General features: G+C 46.3%; 1 protein-coding gene across 3 annotated transcripts in view; it reads right to left on the bottom strand.

The window, feature by feature from the left end:
- The window catches only part of si:dkey-100n23.5, a 236,372-nt gene that overhangs the window by 71,013 nt on the left and 150,343 nt on the right, over window positions 1-15,016 (bottom strand). For all 3 annotated transcript variants that reach the window (XM_067992871.1, XM_067992872.1, XM_067992873.1), the window contains one exon: window positions 5,888-5,926. In XM_067992871.1, coding sequence (XP_067848972.1) covers window positions 5,888-5,926 — 39 coding nt within the window. The remainder of the gene's footprint in view (window positions 1-5,887; window positions 5,927-15,016) is intronic.

The raw sequence follows: 15,016 nt of genomic DNA, 5'->3' as shown, positions 1-15,016 counted from the left end.
CCCTGTTGACTCCATATATATCTTTGTGCAGCATATCTGGATACATTGCTGATGTCTGCACATGCAGGGGGTGGACCCTTGGAAGGCGTGGGGGTTAGATGTGCCTGATTCCCCATTGAGGCAGGGTAGAGGATGGGCAAGTTTTGAAAAGGCATGAAAGTGAGACATCGTGGCCACAGAGTCCACTGCTGCAATCTGTGCCGGCATCGCAGCAATGAAGGAAAAACTGTATCAGTTGTCTGAAATGGTTGCTCAGGGCTTGCCAGATCTGGTACCTGTCTCCGTTTAGCTGATGCCTGTGCCTCCAGATCCAGTGCCAGCTTCAACAGTGACAATCACACCCCAGGTGGGACATGCTGCCGACTCTCAGGATGATGTGGAGATGCCGGTGATGGACTGGGGTGGACAAATGTAAGGAGTCTTACAACACCAGGTTATAGTCCAACAGCTCTATTTGAAATCACAAGCCTTCGGAGCTTTCCTCCTTCGTCAGGTGAGTGTAGGATTCCATAAAGGCACAGCATATATAGTCAGAGAACAATGCCTGGTGATTACAGATAATCTTTCCAACTGCCCGTTATCATACCTCTGCAGAGATATAATCAGAGCAATCAAAGGAGTGGATGGTGTTCAGACAGAGAAACATTACATACAAGACTACTGAATACACAAGCGGTCAGAACACAAAGACAGAGAGAGAGACACCTGAAAGGCAGAGAAAGAGAGAGAATGACCAGTTGTATTAAAAACAGATAACTTTTTTTCGCTGGTGGGGTTACATGTAGCGTGACATGAACCCAAGATCCCGGTTGAGGCCGTCCTCATGGGTGCGGAACTTGGCTTTCAATTTCTGCTCGTCGATTTTGCGTTGTCGTGTGTCTCGAAGGCCGCCTTGGAGAATGCTTACCCGAAGATCGGAGGCTGAATGTCCCTGACTGCTGAAGTGTTCCCCAACTGGGAGGGAACCCTCCTGTCTGGCGATTGTTGCGCGGTGTCCGTTCATCCGTTGTCGCAGCGTCTGCATGGTCTCGCCGATGTACCATGCTCCGGGGCATCCTTTCCTGCAATATATGAGGTGGACAACGTTGGCCGAGTCTCAGGAGTATGAACCATGTACCTGGTGGGTGGTGTCCTCTCCTGTGATGGTGGTATCTGTGTCGATGATCTGGCATGTCTTGCAGAGGTTGCCGTGGCAGGATTGTGTGGTGTCGTGGACGCTGTTCTCCTGAAAGCTGGGTAATTTGCTGCGAACAATGGCCTGTTTGAGGTTAGGTGGCTGTTTGAAGGCGAGTAGTGGAGGCGTGGAGATGGCCTTAGCGAGGTGTTCGTCGTCATTGATGAGATGTTGAAGGCTCAGGATGGCAACACATCCTAGTGCTCTGGCCTTCCCCTCCCAGGGCTTTGTATGGTAGATGAAACCAGGCTGCTCAGGAGCTCCTTCCACAGATGCAGCCAGCAGCAGTCCTATTGCCAGGAATTGAAAGACACCTCAGTCCTATGCCCTTCAATGCAGCATTGGGATCCCCACTTCCTAGCTCCCTGATTATGGCGAAGCAGTCAGATGCAACACCAGGCAATGTGGCCGAAAGTCTCATCTAGGTATCGGGAGAAGCACGGTGTCTTGAAGGAGTAGGGTGCCTGCCTGCTTGCTGAGTCCATCTTCTCCTGCTCTTTCTCAGCTTCAGGGGTTCCTTCAGGACTTTAACTGTGTTTTTACATTTAATTTCTGTACATAGTTTTATAATGGTCCTACTCTGTTTACAATCATTCATGCAGACCTGTTTGTCTAAAAAAGATTATTTATTAAATGAACAAATATTTATTTAAACTGTGTTTACAGGAATTTTTTTAAAAGTTGCAATACATTTTACAGTTTGACATTCAACTACCTCTGCACTGTGTCACTCTTGCTGGCTTGTCTATGGCCTCATCTTTGTTAAGATTCAAGTTGAAGTAATGTTCCCTAGAGGATCTTAACATGTTGCATTGAGTGTTTGAACTATAACAGTTCACCTGTTCCATTCCTGCCAAGCATGAGGCTTTATGAAGAGGGGTCTGGACCGCGTCATCTGTGTTTACTGTTTGACAGTTCACTTTCCTTGTGCAAAGTTGGTAATTTAGGACTGTTAGTGTTACATTGTTGGTTGTTGAATAAAAGTGTTATTGTTATTTGAATGAAAGTGTTATTGCTGTTCTTTACTGAATAAAAGTTTTATTGTTTTTGTCTGATGAATAAAAGTTTTATTATTTCCTGCATTATCTTATCTGTCAGTCTTTGAATTTACAGCCCCACAGGGAACAGTGCATAAAGGCATGGTTGAGACTTCCTCATGCTACTGAAGTCAGCTAGCTTGATGAGGGACGGGGGGCAATCACTGGAGGAACAGCTCTGCCACCAGCTGCTCTCTGACTTTCCAAGCAGCTCTAAGCGTTGATTCCTCCGATGGGCAACCACCCCGGATTCGGAAACATATAGGTCAGGTTCCTCAGGTACCACGGGCTCCTCATCCGCCAAGTCCAGACTGAGCACTACCCATAGGGCGAAATTGTGCAATGCGCAGGCTACTATAATCCTGGCCACCCACTTTGGCGTGTACTGCAAGACATCACCCGACCCATCCAGGCACCTGACGTTTTGAACTTTATTCATTCTTGGGATGTGGGCATCGCTGGCAAGGCCAGCATTTATTGCCCATCCCTAATTGCCCTTGAGAAGGTGGTGGTGTGCTGCCTTCTTGAACCACTGCAGTCTGTGTGGTGAAGGTTCTCCCACAGTGCTGTTAGGTAGGGAGTTCCTGGATTTTGACCCAGCGACGATGAAGGAACGGTGATATATTTCCAAGTCAGCATGGTGTGTGACTTGGAGGAGAACGTGCAGGTGGTGGTGTTCCCATGCGCCTGCAGCCCTTGTCCTTCTAGGCTGTAGAGGTCACGGGTTTGGGAGGTGCTGTCAAAGAAGACTTGGCGAGTTGCTGCAGTGCATCCTGTCGGTGGTGAAGGGAGTGAATGTTTACGGTGGTGGATGGGGTGCCAATCAAGTCGGCTGCTTTGTCCTGGATGGTGTCGAGCTTCTTGAGTGTTGTTGGAGCTGTTCTTATCCAGGCAAGTGGAGAGTATTCCATCACACTCCTGACTTGTGCCTTGTAGATGGTGGAAAGGCTTTGGAGAGTCAGGAGGTGAGTCGCTAGCCGCAGAATACCCAGCCTCTGACCTACTCTTGTAGCCACGATATTTATGTGGCTGGTCCAGTTAAGTTTCTGGTCAATGGTGACCCCCAGGATGTTGATGGTGGGGGATTCGGCGATGGTAATGCAGCTGAATGTCAAGGGGAGGTGGCTAGGCTCTCTCTTGTTGAAGATGGTCATTGCCTGGCACTTATCAGCCCAAGCCTTGATGTTGTCCAGGTCTTGCTGCATGCTGGCACGGACTGCTTCATTATCTGAGGCGTTGCAAATCGAACTGAACACTGTGCAATCATCAGTGAACATCCCCATTTCTGACCTTATGATGGAGGGAAGATCATTGATGAAGCAGCTGAAGATGGTTGGGCCTAGGACACTGCCCTGAGGAACTCCTGCAGCGATGCCCTGGGGCTGAGATGATTGGCCTCCAACAACCACTACCATCTTCCTTTGTGCTCGGTATGACTCCAGCCACTGGAGAGTTTTCCCTCTTATTCCCATTGACTTCAATTTTACTAGGGCTCCTTGGCGCCACACTCGGTCAAAGGCTGCCTTGATGTCAAGGGCAGTCACTCTCACCTCACCTCTGGAATTCAGCTCCTTTGTCCATGTTTGGACCATGGCTGTAATGAGGTCTGGAGCAGAGTTGTCCTGGCAGAACCCAAACTGAGCATCAATGAGCAGGTTATAGGTGAGTAAGAGCCGCTTGATAGCACTGTCGACGACACCTTCCATCACTTTGCTGATGATTGAGAGTAGACTGGTGGGGTGATAATTGGCTGGATTGGATTTGTCCTGCTTTTTGTGGACAGGACACACCTGTGCAATTTTCCACTTTGTCGGGTAGATGCCAGTGTTATAGTTCTTCTGGAACAGCTTGGCTAGAGGCATGACTAGTTCTGGAGCACAAGTCTTCAGCACTACATCCGGGATGTTGTCAGGGCCCATAGCCTTTGCTGTCGCCAGTGCACTCAGCCGTTTCATGTTAGCATGTGGAGTGAATCGAACTGGCTGAAGACTGGCTTCTGTGATGGTGGGGATCTCGGAGGAGGCCGAGATGGACCATCCACTCGGCACTTCTGGCTAAAGATGGTTGCAAATGCCTTGTCTTTTGTACTTATGTGCTGGGCTCTGCCATCATTGAGGATGAGGATGTTCACAAGCCTCCTCCTCCAGCTCGTTGTTTAATTATCCACCACCATTCATGACTAGATATGGCAGGACTGCAGAGCTTCTATCTGATCCATTGGTTGTGGGATCGCTTAGCTCTGTCTATAGCATGCTGCTTCCGCTGTTTAGCATGTATGTAATCCTGTGTTGTAGCTTCACCAGGTCTAAGGAAAATACAGCGTAAGTAAGATAAGCCAGTTTTTAAGCCACTCCCTAAATTCCTGGGACTTTAGTGCCACTTTGTGACTCCTTTAGTGAAACCCTCCAAAGCTTATTAATATAGCTCCATCTCCAGGACATAGCTGCCACACTGGGCCTGCAGCAGGTGGTGAGAGAACCAACACGAGGGAAAAACCGAGTGGATGGTCCATCTCGGCCTCTTCCGAGATCCCCACCATCACAGAAGCCAGTCTTCAGCCAGTTCGATTCACTCCACGTGCTAATATGAAACGGCTGAGTGCACTGGCGACAGCAAAGGCTATGGGCCCTGACAACATTTTTAGGTACGCCTGATGCTGCTCCTGGCATTCTCTTCTACACTCCTCATTGAACCAGGGTTGATACATTGGCTTAATGGTAATGGTAGAGTGAGAGGTATGCCGGGCCATGTGGTTACAGATTGTGGTGGAATACAATTCTGCTGCTGCTGATGGCCCACAGCGCCTCATGGATACCCAGTTTTGAGCTGCTAGATCTGTTCTGAATCTATCCCATTTAGCACGGTGGTAGTGCCACACAACACGTTGGCGGTGGTCACTCCTACCAATACTGTAATGGACAGTCCACCTGCGACAGGTAAATTGGTGAGGACGAGGTTTTTCCCTCGTGTTGGTTCTCTCACCACCTGCTGCAGGCCCAGTGTGGCAGCTATGTCCTGGAGATGGAGCTATATTAATAAGCTTTGGAGGGTTTCACTAAAGGAGTCACAAAGTGGCACTAAATTCCCAGGAATTTAGGGAGTGGCTTAAAAACTGGCTTATCTTACTTACGCTGTATTTTCCTTAGACCTTTGCACATGGAAAACAGCTTAATGACATTGTCATAGCATAAGTATTTAGTAAATTCCAGGCCATTATGTTTACAGCACCATTTACTGGTGCAGTACTGTTGGAATCTTGAACACTTAGTTTTTAATATATAATTCATTAATATGCTCCTTGCACAGCTTGAAACTTGCTCAAAAACATTCTGAAAGGAGGCTCACAGAATAGAGGATATACATCACTTACAGGTCAGGATTTAAGGGATGTGGTCGCTTAAAGGTGGCTATTTCACTAAACCTGAAAGTCAAAGTATAACAACTTCCACATAAAATAAGCAATGAAGTATGACTGTAATTTTAAGAATGGAAACATCACTAAAGGATGTCATATTTGATTATCAATAAGTTTGAGTACATTAAGATGGTTGTCCAAACTTTGAATTAAGGTGAACTAATTTTATTAGATTTTTTCTTCTTCCACATTTAAGGACAAAAGAGAATGTTAACGACCTGAAGTGAACTGTGAGCTCAGTGTTAAATCAGCCGTACTTACATGCCAAATCTCCAGGCAACGTGATCATCTGTAATCCAGCTGGAAAGAAATAAACATTCTTTAAATAGGAAAGGGAACTAAAGATCAGCTGAGACCATTAAAATGAAGTGAAGTACATAACACAATAAATTTTCTTTATAGTTCAATTTGCAATTAACAGAAATCTGCTAAATTACCAACAGTAGTAGTTGGGGTAACAAACGTAAACAAAAAATAGAGGATACTGAGATCTTGTTTGGTGGCAATTAATTGATAAACTCAGCTGATAATATATGTATGGCTACTTTGAAAAAAGCAGTAATAAGCTCTATTAATAAAAAGTAACATATGCCCATGTATACATATCGGTGAGTTGCATTACAGAAATCTATTTTCAATTGTCAGATTGCTAGTGACAGAATTGCAAATTAGTAATTTTGTCACATAAAATGTTAATTAGGGAATACCACTCCTCTATGTGATTGCCTTATCATTCGGTGAGATCATATGACAATAGTATTTTGTTCAACTCCTGACTGATGTCTGCTCTTTGGAATGAATTATTAGGAAACCATTTTACCTCACGTGGCTTTGTCTTAACCAATCATGCTTCAGAATCTAGCCCAAGGGTGAAATAAAATATTTGTCTTCAATCCCTGGTGGATTTAAAATGCTAAACAAATGGAACAAACTGTTTATATTATCCATGTGGGTTGCAGATGAATACATATCTCTACCTGGTATCCCTGATGTACTGTTTTTGAATTAAATAACTCTTGGTAAGAGCTCTCATTCAAAATAGGAGGCATGACTTTGAAAAACTGTCTAAAAGGACTTCTAAATATTTCGTTCAAGGAATGCTGAAGCTTTGTGTTTAGTATATTTGCTGCAGCAATATAATTTACAAAGGCATATACTCTAGTCATTCACTGTTTTTTAAAACAACTTTATGTCTTTAATATAAAGAATGTGCCAAGGTGCCACAGAGATAGAAAAATGGACGCCGAGCGAAGAAGGGTGAGATTGGGTTAGGAATTGGGCCGTATAGCGTCCGTTGTTTCGGCACTACGCGGCCTACCAAAGTGCCAAGATGGCGTCTTGGCTGCACATTCACGTTTCCAGTGTGACGAGCATGCGCAAATACCAAACGCGATTGCATGTAAAGTAAGGAGAAAATAGATACAATCAGAGTGCAATGCTGATTTAAAGTGATAGACACCATTTTGGGACTGAACGCTTAACACACAATCTTAACCACAACCATCTGAACATGTCTTAGTGTGCCTGGAGGACACCCCCCCAACCCCATCAGCGCTATTTAAAGAGACCATGTAGGATTTACAGGTTAGTGGCTGGATTATTGCTTCTGGCTGCTGACGCATTTGTAACTGTTTTTGGAGGTCTTCTATACTTGAATACTAAGACGCGGGGATATAGCCTAACACTTACAGCAAGGATGTGCAGGAGTGAAGTTAGGAAACGCTTTTACACGCAAAGGGTGGGAGAAGTTTGGAATGCTCTTCTGCAAACAGCAGCTGATGCTAGCTCACTTGTGAATTCTAAATCTGAGATTGATAGGTTTCTGTGAACCAAGGGTATTACGGGATATGGAGCTAAGGCGGGTATATGGAGTTAGATCAGAGATCAACCATGATCTCAACGAATGGCAGAACTTGCTCGAGGGGCTAAATGCCATGGACATTTGCAGCCTTCTGTTATGCGCCACCTTCTCCTGCAAGAAAGTGGGACCTGTGTATGGGTGATATGCCAGTCATGGTTGAATACCAGCCAGTGTGTGTGGCTTGTGAGTTGTGGGTGGGCGGTTTGCAACAGTGGTAATGTGTAAGGGTGAGAGGAACCATCTGATTGGAAAAGTTGAGTACTGATGGAAAGAGTTTGTTGGTATGTGGGTGATGGGGGGGGTGTAGTGCGAGGAGCAGAGGATGCGGCTAGTGGTGTAGTTGGTAGGAGACGCCACTTGACAGTTGACCTCATTCACCTTGACCACTCTTGTCACAGCATTGAACTTCTTCCTGCACTGCATCCATGTTCATGGTGCTGTGCGCCTGACATTGACTTCATCCCACACTGCCTCCCACTGCCTTTTGGACATATGTCTGGAGTGCCTCATGCCACCCCCCCTCCACCCCACGGATATAGGATGTTGATCCTTCTGTCCACCTCTTGCACTAAGGCCTCTAATGCATCAGCAAAGAACCTTGATGCACACACTCTTGCAAGCGCGGTACAAACTCAGATCAGTAGTTTGGTGAGGTCTGGCATGTTGATTGGAAGATGTGGGATTTAGTAGTGCGCAACCTTTATTCAATGCTTCATCATAACTCATCAGTTTGTAAACATAGGACGGGGCCTGCATCCGTGTTTTACGTGTGCCATGTCTGATCTCCATTCAGACTCCATGCAGACAGCAGTCTGTTATTTTTAGCAAATAACAGGTATCGGCTACCTTTAAGAGATTTTAAGAGACATCCTCCCTTTAAGAGATTGGGGCTCCTCCTGTTGGTGGAAAGTTCGCATTTACTTCAATCATCATGGAAGGTCGATATTTCAACACTGCTTGACAGTGAGTACTGAGGCCGGACAAAGTTTTCGTCCTACCTGCGCAGGAGCCACTGGGTGTGGGTGAATAATGGATCGCTCTACCCGCGCCCAATAATAGGCCTTTTTGAATTTCTTTCCCCCCCCTCCCCATAATAATTTAAGAAGCTTTTTAAGAGGGGGAGAGACAAAGAAAGAACAAATGAATGAGTAAGCAAACAAACATGCATTTGTACAGTGCTTTTCATGTCCTCAAGATGTCCCAAAGTATTTCACATCCAATGAATTATTTTTGAAATGTGGTTACTGTTGTTTCGTAGCAAACACAACAATCATGAATGTACCGTGAATGTAGTCTGGGTGGGGGACTTCAATGTCCATCAGCAAGAGTGGCTCGGTAGCACCACTACTGACCGAGCTGGCCGAGTCCTGAAGGACATAGCTGCCAGACTGGGCCTGCGGCAGGTGGTGAGTGAACCAACACGAGAGAAAAACTTACTTGACTTCGGCCACACCAATCAACCTGTCGCAAATGCATCTGTCCATGATAGTATAGGAGGAGTGACCACCGCACAGTCCTTGTGGAGACGAAGTCCTGTCTTCACACTGAGGACACCGTCCAACGTGTTGTGTGGCACTACCACCGTGCTAAATAGGATAGATTCAGAACTGATCTAGCAGCTCAAAACTGGGCATCCATGAGGCACTGTGGGCCATCAGCAGAAGCAGAATTGTATTCCAGCACAATCTGTAACCTCATGGCCCGGCATATTCCTCACTCTACCATTACCAACAAGCCAGGGGATCAACCCTGGTTCAATGAGGAGTGTAGAAGAGAATGCCAGGAGCAGCACCACGTGTACCTGAAAATGAGGTGCCAACCTGGTGAAGCTACAACACAGGACTAAATGCATGCTAAACAGTGGATGCAACATGCTATAGACAGAGCTAAGCGATTCCACAACCAATGGATCAGATGAAAGCTCTGCAGTCCTGCCACATCAAGTCGTGAATGGTGGTGGACAATTAAACAACTAATGCAGTTAAGAATCAACCACACTGTTGTGGGCCATGAGGTTACAGATTGTGCTGGAATACAATTCTGCTGTTGCTGAAGGCCCACATCCTCCCTTTAAGAGATTGGGGCTCCCCCTGTTGGTAGAAAGTTTGCATTTACTTCAATCATCATGGAAGGTCGATATTTCAACACTGCTTGACAGTGAGTACTGAGGCCGGACAAAGTTTTTGTCCTACTTGCGCAGGGGCCACTGGGAGTGGGTGAATAGTTGATCGCTCCACTCACGCCCAATAATAGGCCTTTTTGATTTTTTTCCCCCCATAATATTTTAAGAAGCTTTTTAAGAGGGGGAGAGCCAAAGAAAGAACAAATGAAAGAGTAAACAAACAAACTTGCATTTGTACAGTGCTTTTCATGTCCTCAGGATGTCCCAAAGTATTTCACATCCAAGGAATTATTTTTGAAATGTGGTTACTGTTGTTTCGTAGCAAACACAACAATCATGAATGTACCGTGAATATAGTCTGGGTGGGGGACTTCAATGTCCATCACAAAGAGTGGCTCGGTAGCACCACTACTGACTGAGCTGGCCGAGTCCTGACGGACATAGCTGCCAGACAGGTCCTGCGGCAGGTGGTGAGCGAACCAACACTAAAGAAAAACCTACTTGACTTCGGCCACACCAATCTACCTGTCGCAGATGAATCTGTCCATGACAGTACTGGCAGGAGTGACCACCGCACAGTCCTCGTGGAGACGAAGTCCTGTCTTCACACTGAGGACACCGTTCAACGTCTTGTGTGGCATGACCACCGTGCTAAATGGGATAGATTCAGAACAGATCTAGCAGCTCAAAACTGGGCATTCAAGGGGTGCTGTGGGCCATCAGCAGAAGCAGAATTATATTCCAGCACAATCTGTAACGTCATGGCCCGGCATATTCCTCACTCTACCATGACCAACAAGCCAGGGGATCAACCCTGGTTCAATGAGGAGTGTAGAAGAGCATGCCAGGAGCAGCACCACGTGTATCTGAAAATGAGGTGACAACCTGGTGAAGTTACAACACATGACTACAAGCATGCTAAACAGCGGAAGCAATATGCTATAGACAGAGCTAAGCGATTCCACAAACAACGGGTCAGATTAAAGATCTGCAGTCCTGCCACATCTAGTCGTGAATGGTGGTGGACAATTGAACAACTAACGGGAGGAGGAGGCTCCGTGAACATCCCCATCCTCAATGATGGCAGAGCCCAGCACGTGAGTGCAAAAGAGAAGGCTGAAGCGTTTGCAACCATCTTCAGCCAGAAGTGCCGAGTAGATGATCCATCTCAGTCTCCTCCCGATATTCCCACCATCACAGAAGCCAGTCTTCAGCCAATTCGATTCACTCCACGTGATATCAAGAAACAGCTGAGTGCACTGGACACAACAAAGGCCATGGGCTCCGACAACATCCCGGCTGTAGTGCTGAAGATTTGTGCTTCAGCACTAGCCGTGCCTCTAGCCAAACTGTTCCAGTACAACTACAACACTGGCATCTACCCGACAAAGTGGAAAATTGCCCAGGTATGTCCTGTCCACAAAAAGGACAAATCAAAACCAGCCAATTACCGCCCCATCAGTCGACTCTCAATCATCAGCAAAGTGATGGAAAGTGTCATCGACAGTACCATCAAGCGGCACTTACTCACCAATAACCTGCTCACCGATGCTCAGTTTGGGTTCTGCCAGGACCACTGGGCTCCAGACCTCATTACAGTCTTGGGCGAACATGGACAAAAGAGCTGAATTGCAGAGGTGAGGTGAGAGTGACTGCCCTTGACATCAAGGCAGCATTTGACCGAATGTGGGACTAAGGAGCCCGAGTAAAATTGAAGTCAATGGGAATCAGGAGGAAATCTCTCCTGTGGCTGGAGTCATACTAACCACAAAAGGAAGATGGTCGTGGTTGTTGGAGGCCAATCATCTCAGCCCCAGGGCATTGCTGCAGGAGTTCCTCAGGGCAGTGTCCTAGGCCCAACCATCTTCAGCTGCTTCATCAATGACCTTCCCTCCATCATAAGGTCAGAAATAGGGATGTTTGCTGACGATTGCACAGTGTTCAGTTCCATTCGCAACCCCTCAGATAATGAAGCAGTCCGTGCCCGCATGCAGCAAGACCTGGACAACATCCAGGCTTGGGCTGATAAGTGGCAAATAACATTCGTGCCAGACAAGTGCCAGGCAATGGCCATCTTCAACAAGAGAGAGTCTAACCATCTCCCCTTGACATTTAATGGCATTACCATCACCGAATCCCCCACCATCAAGATTCTGGGGGTCACCACTGACCAGAAACTTAACTGGACCAGGCACATAAATACTGTGGCTTCAAGAGCAGGTCAGAGGCTGGGTATTCTGTGGGGAGTGATTCATCTCCTGACTCCCCAAAGCCTTTCCACCATCTACAAGGCACAAGTCAGGAGTGTGATGGAATACTCTCCACTTGCCTGGATGAGTGCAGTTCCAACAACACTCAAGAAGCTTGACACCATCCAGGACAAAGCAGCCCGCTTAATTGGCACCCCATCCACCACCCTAAACATTTATTCCTTTCACCACCAGCGCACCATGGCTGCAGTGTGTACCATCCACAGGATGCACTGCAGAAACTCGCCAAGGCTTCTTCGACAGCACCTCCCAAACCCACGACCTCTACAACCTAGAAGGACAAGGGCAGCAGGCACATGGGAACAACACCACCTGCATGTTCCCCTCCAAGTCACACACCATCCCGACTTGGAAGTATATCGCCGTTCCTTCATCGTCGTTGGGTTAAAACCCTGGAACTCCCTTCCTAACAGCACTGTGGGAGAACCTTCACCACACGGACTGCAGCGGTTCAAGGAGGCAGCTCACCACCACCTTCTCAATGGCAATTAGGGATGGACAATAAATGCTGGCCTTGCTAGCGATACCCACATCCCTTGAACGAATAATAAAAAAAAAAATTTGCATACAGCAATATTCCATTAACAGCAATGAGATAAATGACTAGAGGATCTGTTTTAATTATGTTAGTTGAGGGATAGAAGTTGGCCAGGGCACCACGAGAATTCCTCCGCTCTTTTTCCAATAGTGCCGTGGGATCTATTAAATCTACCTAGGAGGGCATAAGTGGCCTCTGTTTAATGTCTCATCTGAAAAGCAGCTCCTCTGACAGAGTGCTGTACTAAAGAAAGGAGGCGAGAGAGGTGGAATTACAGTGGGCTGGACCCAGGCAGCTGAAGCTTCTGCCATCAATGATGGGATAAAGGCAGGAAGGTATTTAAAGACAAGGAGAATTTTAAAACTTAATGCATTGAGGAATGGGGAGCCAATGTAAGTCAGCTTGGACAGGAGTGATTGGCAAGCAGGACTTAAGTGTGGGACAGGATGCATGTGGTAGAGATTATGTAGGGTGGAGAAAAGGAGGCCAGCAAGGTGTAGTACTCCACTCAAGAGGTGTGAATGGTTCATATGAGGATTTCAGTAATGAAGGAGTTGAGGAAGGGGCAGAGGTGGACAGTGTTGTAGAGGTAAATGGTCTTTTTGTTGGAGAAAGTAATGGGTCTAAAACTAAGATCAGGTTCAAACAGGGCATTAAGGCTGAAAATGGTCTGATTCAGACTGAGACAACGAGCAGCGAGGGGGAACAAATTGGTGACAAGAGAGTGTAGATTGTGGCAGGGGCTGAAGACAATAGTTTCGATCTTCCTGATGGTGAGCTGGAGTACGCTGCGACTTATCAATGTTAGACAAGAGCCCCGATTTTAATCCAGTGCAGGAATCGGGCATGCGCATGGGGGGGCGGGGGGGGGGGGGGTGAGGGGAGGGCTAAGCCCCCATGATGTTTCCGGTGTGAGGACTGGGCAATTTTAACTCACATGCCTCATTTTAATAAGATTGACAGGCTACTCACCCGATCACATTACAAATTGGACAGCCTGCCCACACGATACACACAATTTCTGGCATGACTCCCGAGGCCTACTTAAAGCGGGGAGGCACCTCTTAAAGCAAGGTTGCATACCGTCCCTGCAATATTCATTGTATAACTGTGGAAGACCTTTTGAGGACACAGATGAGTTAACGGGACAGAGATGAGTTCTTCATGGGCCCAGCCATGAGAAGAAAACTGCTGACCTCACACATGCAGTTATACGAGGTACTGGAAGGCGTGCCAAGGTGTTTCTAGCTGCACATTGATGGAGTGCTGTCCTTTTCGAGTCACGAATGTTGCTGGCTGGTGTTCCAGTGCCCTGATGGAAACATGTGTGCAGTCAATGCAGCCCAGGTGGACTGGAAATAAAGATTGGCAGGTAAAACAGTAAATAAGCAATGGGTGGCCTTCAAGGAGGATATAGTTCAGGTACAGAATAAACATGTTCCCAGGAGGGGCAAAGGAACAGCATCCATAGCTAGAGCTCCCTGGATGACTAAAGAAATTTTGATTAAAATGAAACAGAAAAATGAGGTTTATGATAAATGTCAGGTTTATAATACAGTAGAGAATCTAACAGAATACAGAAAGTGCAGAGGAGAACTGAAAAAGGAAATACGAAGGTCAAAGAGAGTGTACGAGAAAAGATTAGCGGGTGACATAAAAGGGAACGCTAAAGTCTTATATAAAAGTATAAAGAGTAAAAGGATGGTCAAAGGAAGGGTGAGGCTGATTAAGGACCAAAAAGTAAATTTTATTGTGGAGGCAGAAGGTATGGCTGAGGTATTAAATGAGTATTTTGCATCTTCACAAAAGAGGAAGTTGCCACAATAGAGGAATCGGGGTAGAGAAATTGGATCAGATAAAGAGATGGTACTTAAAAGGTTGACAGTACTCAAGATCAAAAAGTCACCCAGGATGCATCCTAGGTTGCTGAGGGGAGTAAGGGTGAAAATAGTGGAGGCTCTGGCCACAACTTATCAATCCTCCTTGGATATGGGAGTGGTCCCAGAGGACTAGAGGGTTGCAAATGTTACACCCCTGTTCAAAAAGGGGGAGAGGGATAAACCTGGGAACTACAGGCCAGTCAGCCTAACATCAGTGGTCGGGGAACTTCTAGGGACCATAATTCGGGACAAAATTAATTTTCACATGGAAAAACATGTGTTAATTAATGGCAGCCAACACGGATTTGTTAAAGGCAAGTCCTGTGTAACATATTTGATTGAGTTCGTCGATGAAATAATGGAGAGGGTTGATAAAGGTAGTGCAGTTGATGTGCATATGGACTTTCAAAAGGCATTTGATAAAGTGCCATATAATAGACTTTTACCAAAATTGAAGCCCATGGGATTAAAGGGACAGTGGCAGCGTGGATACAAAATTGGCTAGGGGACAGAAAGCAGAGAGTAGTAGTGAACAGTTGTTTTTCAGATTGGAGGGAAGTATACAGTGGTGTCCCCAAGGGGTTGGTATTAAGACCACTGTTCTTTTTGATATATATTAATGACCTGGACTTAGGCCTAGGGGGCATAATTTCAACGTTTGCAGATGACATAAAGCTTGGAAATGTAGTAAACAATGAGGAGGATAGCGGACTTCAGGA

The sequence above is a fragment of the Heptranchias perlo genome, chromosome 11, assembly GCF_035084215.1.
Source record: "Heptranchias perlo isolate sHepPer1 chromosome 11, sHepPer1.hap1, whole genome shotgun sequence".
Classification (NCBI taxonomy): domain Eukaryota; kingdom Metazoa; phylum Chordata; class Chondrichthyes; order Hexanchiformes; family Hexanchidae; genus Heptranchias; species Heptranchias perlo.
Note: the sequence above shows the minus strand (reverse complement) of the source record. Positions and strands in the feature narration are given on the sequence as shown.